We start from the raw sequence: 17,372 nt of genomic DNA, 5'->3' as shown, positions 1-17,372 counted from the left end.
CCACAGAGGGGACTAGAGAAGGAGATTTAGGGAAGCAGAATATAATGACCCAATTGGAATCTGAGAAGCACACCAAGGTTAACACTGTGACTCTTGCAAACTCTTTAATAACCATGATCTGCTATGACCTCTGTTCTATGGCTCTTTCAAAAGATGCTATCCAAAGCCATGCAGAGACCCCTAAAACTTGTTAGGGACTGTCAAGGTTCCTTCCCCACTCTGAACTCTAGGGTACAGATGTGGGGACCTGCATGAAAATCTCCTAAGCTTACTTTTACCAGCTTAGGTTTAAACTTCCCCAAGGTACAAACTATTTTACCTTTTGCCCTTGGACTTTCGCTGCCACCACCAAACGTCTAACACCGGTTACTGGGAACAAGTCCGTTTGGAAACGTCTTTCCCGCCAAAATCCTCCCAAATCTTACACCATCTTTCCTGGGGAAGATTTGATAAAAATCCTCACCAATTTGCATAGGTGAACACAGACCCAAACCCTTGGATCTTAAGAACAATGAAAAAACATTCAGTTTCTTAAAAGAAGAATTTTAATAGAAGAAAAAGTAAAAAGAATCACCTTTGTAAAATCAGGATGGTAAATACATCTATCTCAAAACATAGAGAATCCCTCTAGGCAAAACCTTAAGTTACAAAAAGACACAAACAGGAATATCCATTCCATTCAGCACAGCTTATTTTCTCAGCCATTTAAACAAAACAGAATCTAACGCACATCTAGCTAGATTACTTACTAAGTTCTAACACGCCATTCCTGTTCTGTCCCCAGCAAAAGCATCACACAGACAGAGAGGGAGGCTTTGTTTCTCCCTCCCCCCAGCTTTTGAAAGTATCTTGTCTCCTCATTGGTCATTTTGGTCAGGTGCCAGCAAGGTTATCCTAGCTTCTTAACCCTTTACAGGTGAAAGGGTTTTTCCTCTGGCCAGGAGGGATTTTAAAGGTGTTTACCCTTCCCTTTATATTTATGACAGGGACGTAAGCTAAATTCCAACAATGTTTCAACTTAAAGGCAAAAGTCCCACCAGCACCCCCACTTTAGAGAAGGTTAAAGTCCTGCCAAAATGCAGAAGAGAGAAGAGGAAGGATGCTGTGTCAGAAGGTGACTCTGTTTCCTAGGATAACATGAATTGCCATCATGGAACAAACCAACAGTCCGCCTATTATCTGAGCAAGATACTCACCCAGTGTCCTGTCTCCTACAACGAACCACAGCACAGACTGCAGAGAAAGATGTGAACTCCCTTTAGTCAATCCATACAACTCTGCATTCCTACAGGGTAGATGGGTTGGGGGGAACCTTTCTGATCCCAGCAAGTGGTCATCTCTTATGCCCTGAAGCACAAGAATTGAGAGTTCTCTCTCAGATGTGCCACTGCAGATGCTGTTCCATTTATGTGCATGTCATCCCTTTTTGGTTCTTCATGGATGATCAGCCTCAGCGATACCACGTCTAATAACATCACCATTTCCATCTCTATGCAACACCCTCAGTGTCTGACCTCAGAGATGGGTGACAATTTACCTCATTGACGTCGATGCTGTTCCTCTCCATATAGGCCCTGTCATTCACCTGCCCACCTTCCACAAACTCCATGAGAAGGACGCGCCTGGTAGACAGCTCCCAGTAGATCCTAGGGACCTGGAATGGGACAATGGAACGTTCGGCCAAATCATGGGACAGCAACAGCAAGGGTATCATGCACCAGTGAGGAAAAGAGGAAGGAAGAAAGGAACTTTATAGTGGAGGTGAAAAGGGATCCATGTTCTCTCCCTACCTGCAATAAGGGATGCAACCACATCCACCCACATGGGTGCTTTTCCTTGATTACTTTAGCTGCATTTAATGCTGATGAAAAGCACTGGAGACCACAGGCCTCTCCCCTCAGCACAGTGAGTGTAGGCAGAGACAACGCACCTAGACATAATACCAGGCACTTTAAAACCACAACGGTCTCAGCAACTCCATCTCCTGTCCACATATAAGGCCTGACTCTCCAAGGCACTGAGCACTTGCGACATCCACTGGTGTTCGTCGGTGTTGTTAGACGCTCAGCCCTTCTAAGGGTCAGACATTTAACTATTACCTGTTGCATGCGTCTGAATCACACTGTCAGTTCCTCCAGGCAAGAACCCCGGTTCTTATTTGTTGTGCACAGTGCACACTTACACAGCTCTATAAATGATAAGTAATCATCATTAGTATCTCGACAGTGCCCTTTGGAACACCAATGGACCCAGGCGGACAAGCGCCATGCACTTCAGGCTGTCAGCAATTGAAACGGGAGAAAAATTAAGCCTCACAAATAAGGGGTTTGTCACGGAAACCCTGGGAGACCCGTAGGCATCTCATTGCACATGTGACATTGTCACACAACCGCAAAAACGTCACAGTGCTTTCTGCTCAAGCTGCAGTAAATTGGGCTGAGTGAGGTACAAAGAGGTGAAGTAACTGGCCCCAGTGTTGCACGGAGACTCGGCATAACCGGAGTCCTAAACCAGCTTGGCTCCTTTTCCATAAGCACCAGCTTGCACCTCCTACCACGTTCTGTGCAGGCTGAGACTCCTGCTTTCGCCGAGCGAGCCAGATTGCCAATGCTCCCACTGGAAAGAGCTTCACCTCACGGCACCCTCCAGTAGCAGGGCTAAGCGGGAGCCACATTAGCTGAACGGATGCTCTGCACTACGGAGTGGGCCCACTACCGCCCACAGCAAGGGTCCATGACCCTGAGGCAAGCCTGGGAGAGGGAAGCAGTGCTGCCCACCTAGTATGACTGAGGCCAGGGGAACCAGCCATGCCACTGTAGCTCATCACAACCCCTAAGCTGACTGCATTTGTTTTATAACTTCAGTTCTGAGGGGCAGTGGTTAGTGAAAGTGCCTCCAACCTCATCTGCTGCCCTCTAGAACTCCAGTTCTTGTTCTCCTCACAGCTCCATGAATACTCCTCACTCCTGACCTGCAGCCTTCCCTGCTATTCCAGTCCTATACCTACCACACCTCAATCCTGTCCCCTAGCAGCCCCTGCTATTCTGTCCCTGGTCCTTTTCAGCCAGCTCTTCCAGGGCCCCTCAGTCCTGCTGTGCAATGCTCCCTACAGCCATCATGTGTTGGCTGCCTGGGATTTGAAGCCATATGTCCAACATGAAAGACAAGGGCACTTACACTCAGTCTCCCCTAGATCCATCCCATCTGGACTTTTATTATTTTGAAACTTGTCAGGAAGTTAAAAGCCTCACAGCCACTGGACACGGACTCCAAAATTAACAGGTTCCCAAGCTCCTGCACTTACCTGCAGCACTAGCTCCTAAACACACTGATCCCAATGGCCTTAGAGGATTTCAATTCCAAGCTGACACTCATCCCCATCTTGAGATTTACAGTGGAGGGTTATAAGGGTTACTAAGCCCCCATACAAGCATTTGGAGATGTGAGACAAACGCTTTGGTGATTCTTGAATTACTCACAGATGTTTGGCTATAATGCCAGTGCATGGAAACAATTTATCTCTGGCTTTAAAAGCTCAACTCGGTTCACAGCAAAAATCCACTCCCTAGCTTAGTTGTGTGTTTAGGAAAATTAATGATACAGGAGCCCAAATCTCCTGTTGCCTACGTGTTGATGAACACATCTCAGAATCGGCAGGTCAGATGGGAGAATCCATTATTTAGCCATCTTGCCATCTGTTATTGTTACCTGTATAAATATCCTGACAGTTCTTTAAACCATGAGGACCTGATTGGCCATGTCCATGGGGATTTACTCCATAATATCCTACTTACACAGCGATGGACACAGCTCTCCAAGATGCATCACTTTTGATAAGCATCTCCTCAGCAGAATTGTTGGTCCTTGGTCTCCTGCCACCCCAATGTCCTACTGGGTTGTAACTGTGTCTAGGGAAAAGCAGTCACATGATGCCACTGAGCTCCAAAAGGATCGTCCCATGCCCACAGCCAGGATATGAGGAATGGCAGGACAGGCAGGAGGGACGAGGGAAGCAACACCCTGCAAAATCTGATGAAAACTCACATGGTCTTGGGCATCTGTCACTTCCACCAGGAAGTGAAAGGCAAAGGGAGAGAATTGTGCTGATGCATGCGTGCATATGTGCTCGTGTCATGTGAGTGCATTTGTTCGTACATGTGTGTGTGTGTGCGCAAATGCATTTGCATGCCAGTGTCTGAGTGTGCATATGAAAAGGTGTGTTTGTATGCACATGTGGAAGCATGAGGATGGGCGTTGTGCATGCGCGTTTCAGTGTGCGTATGTGGGGTGAATTTGTGCACACCCTGAACATTTCAGTGGGGGACCTGTGGGCGTATGCACATACACACATGGCTGTCTATATGGTGATGAGCATGAGAGGACTATGTAAGTATGCATGTGGGCAGATAAGGGTGGTGGTTTTTGAGGAGACAGATGTGTGTGTTGCTGTAGCTGTGCATCAGTACATAGGGTGGACACAGTGTGTGCATAAGGGAGCTGTGTGTTTGGCTATGGATGTGCACACCTGGAGAGGGGTTCTGTACGTACACTGGGTGATGAGGGTGTCTGTGTGCAGTGGGGGTGGACTCAAGGGGAAGTGTCCTTCCTCCCACTGCAATATGCATGGGCTCTCTCGCTCAGCATACCTGTCCCAACCTGACTTCATTAGTTACAGCCCAGCTCTTCTGTTTGAACTCCATTTCTAGCCCTTGCTTCAGAGGAAATCCAGGAAAGGTGCCATCGGATGGCCCAGCAGCTAACGGCAAATTCACAGTGCTCATGACGAGGCGAAGAACTGATAGAATCAATCTCCCTGGCCCAGGAGGTGACAATCTAACCCAGATGTGAGCAGGGCTGGCTGGCTCAGAGACTATGAGTCACAGGGTACAGGGACTTTCATCCCTAAGTCCAAATTTTGAACCAGCCCAGCGTAGTAGTGACAGAAAGCTGTTACCATCTGCCAGGTCTTCAGTGGCCTGCAGTATGAAAACGAGTTGGCGAGTCTCAGCTCAGTTCCTAGCTGGTCTCAGCAGAGAAGCCCAGCACCGACTGGTCCATGGGAACTGAACTCCCCTCTCCCGCCACCTCGTTCCTCCAGGTCACGGATGAGGCACATTGATGGGCCTGATCGGGCCGTCAGTCTCCAGCACTGGTGATCCAGCACTATCACCAGCATTACATTCACTTCAAAACAGAAGATTGTTGCTATACACCATTGTCCTCCCGCAGTGAGCTGATGTGCCATCCCTGACTCCTGCCTGCGCATGCACATAAATTAGCACATACACGTGTGACACGCACGCGCTCTCCTACCTTCAGGAAGTCAAAGTCCTTGAGCATGTGGGCCACCTTTTCAGCATTCCTCCCCTCATTGAGGAAATCCAACTCCAGGGGCAAATTCTTCTTAGCTTCATCCACCAGCCACATGAACTCGAAGTCTGGGAAGATCTGCTTCACGGTCAGCAGGAGAATCTGAAATCAAGAAAGTGACGGACCAGCTGCACCACTGCTCCTGAGCTGCTCAGCAGGCAGCATTACAGGACCCGGCAGCAATACACAGCTCCCAGCACCCAGAGCTGCACCTGGCCGCTTTCCTCTCCAGTCAGGAGCCCCTTGCTCTTAACTAAGGCTGAGTACAGCTCCCACCTTCAGTGCTCCGAACCTGGCAAGGGAGAGAACGAGTCACAGGAAGTGCCTGTCCCCTACCCACCCCTGTTGTCACAGGGCAAACCTGCTTTGTCCCACATTGCCTGAGGACCAAAAAAAACAAACCGCTCCGAATACCTTTGGGCTAATGCACTGTCATGGTGCAACAGGGCAATGCTATGGCCTTCTCCTGGAAGACAAGGTCTGGTCTGCTGCACCCGCACTAGCTGTGACCAACATGCCTGCTGAGCTGTTAAATGGTAGGAAAGCCACCCAAGGGAAGCAGTAGGAGCCCCACTGCATGGTGCATTTAAAACTAGACAAGGCAAAGCCCTGGAGGATAGGCTGTATGGTGTGATCACTCTGGTCCCTGAAGGGGTCAGACTAAGTGACCCATAAGGTCTTTTTTGAATGTCTGATTCCTGTGATTTGATGAATCACTGTTCAGTTTCATTTAATGGCCTTCAGCTAATGTGAAATAGGAACATCTAAAATAAGGCCTGTCACCTTTACGTTACTCCTTATGCTGCTAAGCAAGAACTTCGCGGACACAGGAAAATGCCACTGGGCAGTTCAGAAATGAAGGCCAATTTTCTTTACAGATAGAAGGCTGCAGCCCTTGCAAAAACACTCCCTTCGAGGGTCAGAGCCCACCCTCAGCTGTCCTGGGGTTTTGACTTATTAACCTTTCAGACTGAAATTGGCAATGCTGCCTAAGGGATCTGGATACCCAGTTCCCATTAAAATGAATAGTTACTGGATAGTCAGACTCCTTAGGTGACTTTGCAAATCTTAACTTAAATGTTTAATGGACATTTCTGTTTACACAAATACTTAATAAAGTACAAGACCAGAAAGAGGAAATCTAGGGGGGCAAGTGATGGACAGTCCTTCCTAGAGGAAATAGAGGATGGCCCAGCAAGATGGTTCTTCAAATACAAGAGACTGCATTTGGTGGCATAATCCTAGTTATAAAATGTTCTAGCAAAAAATTCCTGTGTTCAGTTAAGGGACACAGTCAGCATAAAACTCAAGTAAAGCTGTGTAAATTGCTGCAGCTCTACTGATTTCAGTAGCCAACTGACAGCAGCTGAGGATCTGGACCCATATCTTAAAAAAAAAAAAAAATTCAGTTTGTTATTAAAGCCACCTGAGAGTCCTAAAATGGAAAGACTTTTTAAAAAGTAATTCACTTTGCATGGTTTATACCATCTGTTTTGTTCTTCACTAAGCCAGGAAAATGAAAACAGACCCGTCTGTGTGTGAATCTAGACTGTTTCACTTCCTGGCTCAACACTGTGAGTTAGGGTTTCCTGCACTGCAGTGGGAATGTTTGCAACACACAGAAAGGCAGATACCATTGAAATGTAAAACAAAAATAAATTAATGAACCATTTCTGCTCCTGTTCAGCTGTGTAAAACCATTTATTCACACCCCCCCCCCCCAACTTCTCTTATCTAAATGTCAGTCCTAAGCTCAGTCCATGGTGTCCTTTTAAAAATGTAATCACTGGGTTTCAGATCTTATTGAATGATTTTCTCCCATTATGTCTGGGGGCATAAATCCTCTCAAAGTTATGTCACCCAAATGAAATGTAACCAGTGATCTCCATGTACATCTGCACAAAAACTTTCCAGGGCTGCAGGATTACTGCACTGATGCTTGTGAGCTGAACATTTATACGCTGTTTTCTGCTTTTTAAAATAATTATTCAAGTCGATTTAATGACTCTAAAATTAACAAGGACATACTTAATAACAATTTGTCTGGCCCTTTTCAAGAGCTGTCTAGAATACAATCCTGGAATAAGGTGGATGTAGGGAGAGTTGAGTGGGATCTCCCTCTGGATTTATCAGGTGCTGTCCTGATTTTTAAAGAGTCAGCAATGATGCTATGGAACCCGCAAATAAAGGCAGTGAAATTGTAAATTTTCCATCTAGCTTTTCTGATTCTCTCTCATCACTCTCTGTAGGAGACTGTATCAATCAGTATTTAAATGGTCCTAAATGCGACCTCCTAACTAGTTGCAAAGTCTGTGTAATTCTTAAAGGGCCAGATCCTCAGATGATGTAAATCAGCATGAATCTAAACAGAGTCTGAAAAAACCCATTGCAAAGGCCAGGCACATGCAAACAACCCTACAATAACAACAAGCCAACGTGTGCAGCTCAGCACTTACAAGAAACCTTTCAAAAACAAGACAATATATGCAGGGAGCATTCATGAGCAACTGTACAGTAACAAGCACTAGCACTCACAACAACCTAGCACTCACAAGTGACCCTACAATAATGTAAGTGCATACGTAACAGATGCTTGCTGGCATCCCTACTGGGACAAACCAGAGTATGTGAACAGGAAGGAGAATAATACATTTCAGGAAGGAAATAGATTTTTTAGTTTCAAGCTTTCCAAAACAGAGAAGAAAGAATCGTAAATGTATTTATTTAAATGTCTCCTAATAGTACAACAAGCAAAAGGAAATCCAGTCCAGCACGTCACAGCTACACACTGGGGAATGTGCTGGTAACAGCCTATGTTAATGGAGAGAATGTGCCGCTGGGTATATCTACACAGCCCGCTGGCCCAGACTTCACAGCCCGAGCTGCAACTTCAAAGCACTGTCTACACAGCTATTTTTAGGGCCCTAGCGTGAGCCCCACTAATCCAAGTCTGTCAACCCAAGCTGGGAGGCTCACTCCCATGGGCTGTGTAGACCTACTTGAGGGTCTGGACCCTGGATCCTTCACACACAATTTCCTCTTGTCCCGATCTCACACTTTGTCATCTTTCTTATTCTTTCTCCTGCCCTGACTCTACTCAGCCTCTTCCATGTGGTCCTGGACTTAAGCGAAGCATGCCATGATCATCCTGGTAGCCTCTATGTAACTCGCATGCAAAGTGCAGAAGAGATCTCGTCAGAGTGACTGATGCAATCAGAAATATCAGTCAAAGGGAATAATTTTTTCGTTGTAACTCTTACAGCCCTGACTGCAAGGAAACCTGCAGGCTGAGCAGGTCTGACCATGCCAGGGGCACATTCCTCCTCCTCTTCACTATTGCAACTCTCTGCTCCTCAGCCTGCCCAGGTCCTGCTCTCTGGACCCCTGAATGTGCAGGATGCCACTGCCCACTTTCTCACAAGCACAGGAGAACACAACCTCTTCATCCCCATGATCAGACAACTCTAGTTACTCCCCATGCATTTCAGAATCCAGTCAGAAAATGCCCTCTTTGGGCCAGATCCCAAAGTTAACTGGAGTTGGGCCAGTGTAAGGATTTCAGGACTTGGCCTCTTGTTTCTGAAACCTCCATGGATTTACTCAGGTCTTTCTCACAGACCTTTTCGCTCTCTTCTTTTTCCCCTCCCCCCAGCTCCCTTTCTCCCTATCTGCTCATCCAGCACTAGACTCCAATCCCTCCATCCACACAATCTCATCCCTGACAGTGCAGCCCTCACTGATTTTGTGTTTTATTTTTGTAAGGCTCTAACCACATAATTTATCTTCGTAGAGTGTTTTGGGATACAGGGCGCAGGTCATTATGCTCATACCCCCATAGAGATCAGTGGTGTCTGCCACCTGGGTGAATCTGGCCCATCAAGGGCCACCTAGAGTGAATTTGGCCCAGCATGTTTGCATGGAAGGTTCTCTGGCTTACCTCCATCAACAAAATGTCCTTGGCGCTTTGAGCCTGAACTTTCGGGTGCTGGACTTTCACTGCCACTGTCCTCCCATCCTGAAGCACCGCCTTGTGGACCTGGGCCAGGGATGCTGCTCCCAGGGGAGTGTCCTCAAAACTCACAAAGAGCTCTTTGATCTGCCAGGAGAAGAGGAAGAGAAGTGAGCACACTTGCAAGGATTAACAGAGCCAGTCCCACAGGGAAACCTCCTAGAGACTGAAACCCTACATCCACAGACCAGGTACAGCATGGGTAGTGGCTCTGACGCTTATCCCTTCCATTCCACCCCTGTTCCTCATCCCTGACCTGATGGGGTCCCTCTAGAGCCTAGTCAGTACTTGACACCATTGTGGTGACTGCCAGCAAGAAAGTGGGGGCTGTGATTGTGATGCTGCCAATTGTGAGCTGGACACCTGTGTCACTAGGCACTGGACAGAGACCCAGCAGTTCCTTCACACAAGATATTTAACAGCCAGCAGGTGGCAACAACTTTCAGTCACTGCTGATGCTAACCCCAAGCTGTTTGTGTGCAGAATGGGGTGATTACAGTGGGCACCGGGCAGGTGTTGCCTATGCTGGGTGAGGGGCCAAACTGTCTGTCCCTTTACACAGAATTCCATATTTTTATTTAACATTACACTACATGGCACATCATAAGATCCTGAATACCTTGGAGGCACTTACATTGTAGAAGGGATATCAGAAGACTATCATGTGCTTTAACGCCAGCTATGTCACCATGCATTATTAATTTGTGGCTGGCGGCTAGCTTGGCTGTTGGGTTACTGAACTATTGTTTGCCCTTCCATAGATCTGGGTTTCAAATATTTTTAGGTCACAGGTAGCTCTCCAAGGGGCATTTTCTCAGTCCCAAAATTCAGATGATTGACAGTCTCAGGAAAGGCCCAGGACAGGATAGCAGGGCATGTGGTGGGGCAGACGAGACATGTCTCAGCAGAACTATGCGTGAGAGGCCCAGCATTGGAATAGCCAGGTGGGTTGTGGGTCAGAAGTAAGCCTGATCAAGTCTGTGGGTATAGGGAACCCAGGTTTGGAGCAGCTCTGGGATGGTGTCTCAGTTTAGGACAGAGATGCATCAGCAGAGCTGGGTGGAGGGTGCTTGCCCAACCTCTTTTTCCACTGTGCTTGGCTCGCACTAATGTGAACAGTGGAGAAGCACATAATTTATGGGGAGTGAGGGGTGAAACTGAGTGCCCCTGAATTTTTATCCCCTGCTGTCATAAATATAAAGGGAAAGGTAAACCCCTTTAAAATCCCTCCTGCCCAGAGGAAAAATCCTCTCACCTGTAAAGGGTTAAGAAGCTAAAGGTAACCTCGCTGGCACCTGACCAAAATGACCAATGAGGAGACAAGATACTTTCAAAAGCTGGGAGGAAGGAGAAAAACAAAGGGTCTGTGTCTGTCTGTATGCTGCTTTTGCCGGGGACAGAACAGGAATGGAGTCTTAGAACTTTTAGAAAGTAATCTAGCTAGGTATGTGTTAGATTATAATTTCTTTAAATGGCTGAGAAAAGAGCTGTGCTGAATAGAATGACTATTCCTGTCTGTGTGTCTTTTTTGTAACTTAAGGTTTTGCCTAGAGGGATTCTCTATGTTTTGAATCTAATTACCCTGTAAGGTATCTACCATCCTGATTTTACAGAGGTGATTCCTTTACTTCTATTAAAAGTCTTCTTGTAAGAAAACTGAATGCTTTTTCATTGTTCTAAGATCCAAGGGTTTGGGTCTGTGGTCACCTATGCAAATTGGTGAGGATTTTTACTAAACCTTCCCCAGGAAGTGGGGTGCAAGGGTTGGGAGGATTTTGGGGGGAAAGACGTGTCCAAACTACGTTTCCCAGTAAACCCAGATAAAGTTTGGTGGTGGCAGTAGAAATCCAAGGGCAAAGGGTAAAATTAATTTGTACCTTGGGGAAGTTTTAACCTAAGCTGGTAAAAGTAAGCTTAGGAGGTTTTCATGCAGGTCCCCACATCTGTACCCTAGAGTTCAGAGTGGCGAAGGAACCTTGACATGGTGGCAGAGTGGTGGGATTAACCTGAAATCCTTTTGAGATCAATTTGAGATTTTTTGAACCAGAAAAACAGATTTTAAAAAGGAAATATTTTTTTTTCCTTTGGGGCTGCTGGAAAGGAGGTCCAATTGGATTCAAAGGGAGCTTCAGCCGCCTCACTGGGAAGGCATCTTTTTTTAATTTATTTTATTCCTTTTGGTCCTGGCAGCAAAACCAATTAAGTAAAACAACTGCATTTAAAAATGAGTAGTTATGTATTTTTTAATTCCAGTGGGTCCACAATTCAAACTTATCAAAATTCCTCTCTCCAGATGAAAAAAACCAGGGTCCTTTCTTTCTTTTCCTTTCTTCCTTCCCAATAATTCACTGGATTTGGAGTTTCTGACTTCAGATTATTTTAGAAAACTAACCCCTTGTGAGGGGGACTGGATGGCTCTGGGGAGCTCGGTGGTCCAGTATCATACTTCCAGCCACACCGGACAATATCACTGGTCCATCTATTATTGAAACAACATCATCTAATGGTTAAAACACAGGAGTGCGGGTCAAGTGGCCTGAATTTGGTGTTGAGGCACATTTGGGGGGACAGTATGTGGTATAAATTTGTACTGATCCTGCCCCAATGGTGCCTGCCCTGTGGTTTTAGAGGCCTTTAGTCCCCTGGGCTGTCAGCCCAGCCACTTTTGCCAGCATCGAATACACTCTGAAAATAAAAATACCAACATAGGCTCCTCCCAGCAGTAATGGCTGGTGTGAGGCATATATCCCCTGCTGAGCTGGTGGTTTCCCACTAAATACTGTGCACAGACAGCTGCTCCCATGGAATTTCTCAGACAGAAGGGTCTCTTTTTATAAATAGCCTGAATTGCTATGACCACCCAGCACAGGGAGATCCAGGCTAGCCACAGTGGCCAGCTGAGCTTATTAAGGCAGAAAACCACAGACATACACACACACATGCATGCGTGCACTCTCCATGCTAGGGCAGCACAGGGAAGAGCTCAGACGTAGCAAGAGAATTGATGGCCTCTCCAGGAGCTGCGGAGAGGGGAGATGTATTGGCAGCAGGGGCGTCACGTGAGCAGGTGTGAGGATGAGATAAAGTGGCAGCACAATTAGCTCTGGGCCACAGGCCCCCTGCTCAACAAACTTCCCTCATTCATCATGAAAACGTCCTTTCCCAGTCCAGTGCTTTCACAGAGGGCAGCCGCTCTTGTCTCTGCTGCAGGCCACTCAGCTGCTATATGCCCCAAAAGGTCCCAGGCAAGTGGGAGAGTGTGTGACCAGGTGCTGGCATTCCCTCTGACATCTCCCTCCCACTGCAGCCAATGAGAGTCCATAGCGTTTGGCTGGCTCAGAGACAAAGCGAGTCATGCTCCCAGCACTGGCAGGTGGGGAAGAGGAGGCCAGTCCCTGCTTCCTCTCTCCCTCTGGCACAGGGTCTCAGCCACTCCACAAAGGCAAAAGGGTGTGGCTGTAGCTGTGGAGGCAGCATGCTCAGTAATATCCTCAGGGGATGGCAGGAGGGAGCACCTATGTCATGCACCCAGTCTCTATGTCCTGCCCAAGCCAGCAGAATAGTGAGGGAAGGTCCTGGGGCACTCTTGCCTCCCTCAGAGGCTATCCCGTAGGATACCTAAAGGGTTCCCAGGTTTACCTCAGACTACACCAGGTCTCATGAAGACAAGACAAACTGGCTGATGCCATTTGTGACCCTGGCAGCAGGCGTGGAAACTGTGTAGAACGAGGTGGGAAAACAGTTTCCAAGCAGGTTTAACCTGAGAAGGGGAACTTCAGGGCCACATCTTCAAACAAGTCAGGTGCCCAACTGCATGCGTAGTTACTTGCAGCCAGACAGGTGACCGGGATACCTGCACGTGCCGGGGTCTCTAATTAGCCAGCTGCATGTGCAGCTCCCCATTCAGCACATGCTCTCCTGGCAACTGCACGTGCCATTGCACTTAACTGGCTTGAAAATGCGGCACGGAATGTTTAATCCTTAAAAACTAGGCTTGTTTAATTTTAAACATGCAAGATCTTTTCATGATTATTACATTAGTATTCAAGCTGCAGGGAGTTGCTTTAAAGGCTCTTCCACTATTATCTAGGTACCGATTAATTACAATTAGTATCGCTATTTATTATTTGTATTGTGGTAATGTCTAGAGGTCCCAAATAAGACTGGAGCCCCATTGTGCTAGGTGCTGTACAAACACGTAGAAAAAAACAGTCCTGGTCCCAAAGAACTTATAATCAAAATAGACAGACAAGAAGTATCATTATCCCCATTTTACAGATGTGGAATAGAGGCAGAGAGAGATTAAAGGGAACATTTTCAAAAGTGTATCAGTGATTTATGAGCCTAAGTCCCCTTTCCAAAAGTGACCTAAGCACTTAGGCATCTAACTCTCATTGAAATGAAAACAATTTCAAAGCCTCAATTTCCCAGTGGAGAGGGCCCTTGAACCTCCTGCCCCCAAGGATTTCTATGCACTCTTCTCCCTCGCAGTTCATTAACTCAGCCTCACAACCCCTTTCGAAGTGGGGATTGGATATAAAGGATCACTTCACCAAACACTGGCCTAGGACACAGCAGCTGCTTGGTAGGACCCGAAATAACGAATCCTGTCTTCACCTGAGAATGCAGAGGACACTGAGTGAAACCACAGAGCTGGGACTTGGCCAGAGCACAAGCATGAGTAACCGAGTCATGCAACCAGGGCGACTGGAGCTTTATTGATCACTCATGGCTGGGATCAAAGGGTCGCTTTTGTTTTAAAAAAATGTGTAAATGCTTGAAAATAGGGGTTTGGAATGAAGGGGGAACTAGTGGGAGGCTCTGAGTGCCTAACATGGGATCTGGGGAACATTTCACCCCCTTGCGGGGCTTCAGGGAGCAGCAACGACTGAGAAGCAACAGCACATAGGGGCATGAGAGCTGTGCCATTTACTTACACTCTGCATGTTCCAGAGTCTCATGCCTTCACAGGAGCTCAAAACTTTAATAAAGGGGAAGCGAGGGTTCAGTGTTATTCCCATTTTACAGATCGCAAACCGACACGCACAGAGAAGTGACTCACGCAGAGCCCCACAGCGAGACAGCGGCAGGGCCAGGAATAAAACCCTGGAGTCTCTCAGACTTTAAGGCAAGAAGGCACCATCATGATCATCTAGTCTGACCTCCTGCACATCGCAGGCCATGGAACCTCAACCACCCGCTCCTGTAATAGACCCATAACCTCTGGCTGAGTTACCGAAGTCCTCAAATCATGATTTAAAGACTTTCAAGCTACAGAAATTCCACCATTTACATTACTTAGTTTAAAGCTGCAAGTAACCCATGCCCCATGCTGCAGAGGAAGGTGAAAACCCCCCACCATCTCTGCCAATCTGACCCAGGGGAAAATTCCTCCCCAACCCCAAATATGGTGACCAGTTGGACCCTGAGCATTTCGGCAAGACCCAAACAGCCAGACACCTTGGAAAGAATTCTCTGTAGTAACTTAGAGCTCTTCCCATCTAGTTTCCCATCACCAGCCATTGGAGACATTTGCTACTGGCAGTCGCAGATCAGCTATGTGCCATTATAGGCAGTCGCATCATACCATCCCCTCCGTAAATTTATCAAGCTCAGTCTTGAAGCCAGTTAGGTTTTTTGCCCCCAATACTCCCCTTCGAAGGCTGTTCCAGAACCTCACTCCTCTGCTAGTTAGAAATCTTCGCCTAATTTCATGCCTAAACTTGTTGATGGCCAGTTTATAGCCATTTGTTCTTGTGTCAACACTGGTGCTTAACTTAAATAACTCCTCTCCCTCCCAGGTATTTATCCCTCTGATGTATTTACAGAGAGCAATCATATCTCCCCTAAGCCTTCCTGAGGTTAAGCTAAACAAGCCAAGCTCTTTAAGTCTCTTCTCATAAGGTTTTCCATTCCTCTGATCATCCTAGTAGCCCTTCTCTGCACCTGTTCCAGTCTGAATTCATCTTTCTTAAACATGGAAGATCAGAACTGCACTCAGTATTCCAGATGAGGTCTCATCAGTGCCTGGATAATGATACTAACACTTCTGTGTCTCTACTGGAAATACCTCGCCTGATGCATCCTTGGATTGCATTAGCCTTTTTCACAGCTGCATCACGCTGGCGGCTCATAGTCATCCTATGACCAAGCAATACACCCAAGTCTTTCTCCTCCACTGTCACTTCCAACTGATATCATAGAATCAGAGACTATCAGGGTTGGAAGGGACCTCAGGAGGTCATCTAGTCCAACACCCTGCTCAAAGCAGGACCAATCTCCAACTAAATCATCCCAGCCAGGGCTTTGTCAAGCCTGACCTTAAAAACTTCTAAGGAAGGAGATTCCACCACCTCCCTAGGTAACCCATTCCAGTGCTTCACCACCCTCCTAGTGAAAAAGTTTTTCCTAATATCCAACCTAAACCTCCCCCACTGCAACCTGAGACCATTACTCCTCATTCTGTCATCTGGTACCACTGAGAACAGTCTAGATCCATCCTCTTTGGAACCCCCTTTCAGGTAGTTAAAAGCAGCTACCAAATCCCCCCTCATTCTTCTCTTCTGCAGACTAAATAATCCCAGTCCCCTCAGCCTCTCCTCATAAATCATGTGCTCCAGCCCCATAATCATTTTTAAAAAAAGAAAAGGAGTACTTGTGGCACCTCAGAGACTAATAAATTTAATCATTTTGTTGCCCTCCGCTGGACTCTTTCCAATTTTTCCACATCCTTCTTGTAATGTGGGGCCCAAAACTGGACACAGTACTTCAGAGGAGGCCTCACCAATGCTGAATAGAAGGGAATGATCACGTCCCTCGATCTGCTGGCAATGCTCCTACTTACACAGCCCAAAATGCTGTTAGCCTTCTTGGCAACAAGGGCACACTGTTGACTCATACCAAGCTTCTCATCCACTGTAACCCCTAGGTCCTTTTCTGCAGAACTACTGCCTAGCTGCTCGGTCCCTAGTCTGTAGCAATGCATGGGATTCTTCCGTCCTAAGTGCAGGCCTCTGCACTTGTCCTTGTTGAACCTCATCAGATTTCTTTTGGCCCAATCCTCTAATTTGTCTAGGTCCCTCTGTATCCTATCCCTACCTTCCAGCATATCTACCACTCCTCCCAGTTTAGAGTCATCTGCAAACTTGCTGAGGGTGCAATCCACACCATCCTCCAGATCATTAATGAAGATATTGAACAAAACTGCCCCAGGACCGACCCTTGGGGTACTCCGCTTGATACCAGCTGCCAATTTAGGTTACTAGACATGGAGCCATTGATCACTACACATTGAGCCCGATGATCTCGCCAGCTTTCTATCCACCTTACAGTCCACGATATGTCCCCAACTTATAGCAAAAATTCCTGTTGTCTGTCCCTAAGTGCATAACCTTACACTTTGCACTACTAAATGTCATCCCATTTCTATTACTCCAGTTTTCAAGGTCATCCAGATTTTCTTGTATGATATTCTGGTTCTCCTCCATACTGGAAGTACCTCCCAACTTTGTGACATCCACAAATTTTATTAGCGCACACCCACTTTTTGTGCCAAGGTCATTAATGAAAATGTTAAATAAAATTGGTCCCAAGACCGATCCCTGAGGAACTCCATTCGTAACTTCCCTCCAGCCTGACAGCTCACATTTCAGTATGACCCATTGTAGTCTCTCCTTTAACCAGTTCTTTACCCACCTTTCAATTCTCATATCAATCCCCATCTTCTCCAATTTAATTAATAATTTCCCATGTGGAACTATATCAAATGCCTTATTGGAATCCAGGTAGATTAGATCTACAGCATTTCCTTTGATTAAAAAAACCAGTTATCTGCTCAAAGAAGGAGATCAGGTTGGTCTAGCGCGATCTACCTTTTGTACAACCATGTTGTATTTTATCCCAATTACTATTTACCTCTATGTCCTTAACTACTTTCTCTTTCAAAATTTGTTCTAAGACCCTGCATACAATTGAGGTCAAACTAACAGGCCCG

At 46.6% G+C, this 17,372-nt stretch overlaps 1 protein-coding gene across 2 annotated transcripts in view; it reads right to left on the bottom strand.

Moving 5' to 3' along the window:
* ADCK1 (aarF domain containing kinase 1) overlaps nucleotides 1–17,372 on the bottom strand; it is a 133,072-nt gene that overhangs the window by 20,300 nt on the left and 95,400 nt on the right. For both annotated transcript variants that reach the window (XM_074957130.1, XM_074957131.1), the window contains 3 exons: nucleotides 9,308–9,466; nucleotides 5,314–5,472; nucleotides 1,538–1,654 (listed from right to left, as the gene is read on the bottom strand). In XM_074957130.1, the coding sequence (XP_074813231.1) occupies nucleotides 1,538–1,654; nucleotides 5,314–5,472; nucleotides 9,308–9,466 (435 nt within the window). The remainder of the gene's footprint in view (nucleotides 1–1,537; nucleotides 1,655–5,313; nucleotides 5,473–9,307; nucleotides 9,467–17,372) is intronic.

This window comes from Natator depressus, chromosome 6 (assembly GCF_965152275.1).
Source record: "Natator depressus isolate rNatDep1 chromosome 6, rNatDep2.hap1, whole genome shotgun sequence".
NCBI classification, from domain to species: Eukaryota; Metazoa; Chordata; order Testudines; family Cheloniidae; genus Natator; species Natator depressus.
The sequence above is the reverse complement of the archived record's forward strand: the minus strand, read 5'-3'. Positions and strand labels throughout refer to the sequence as shown.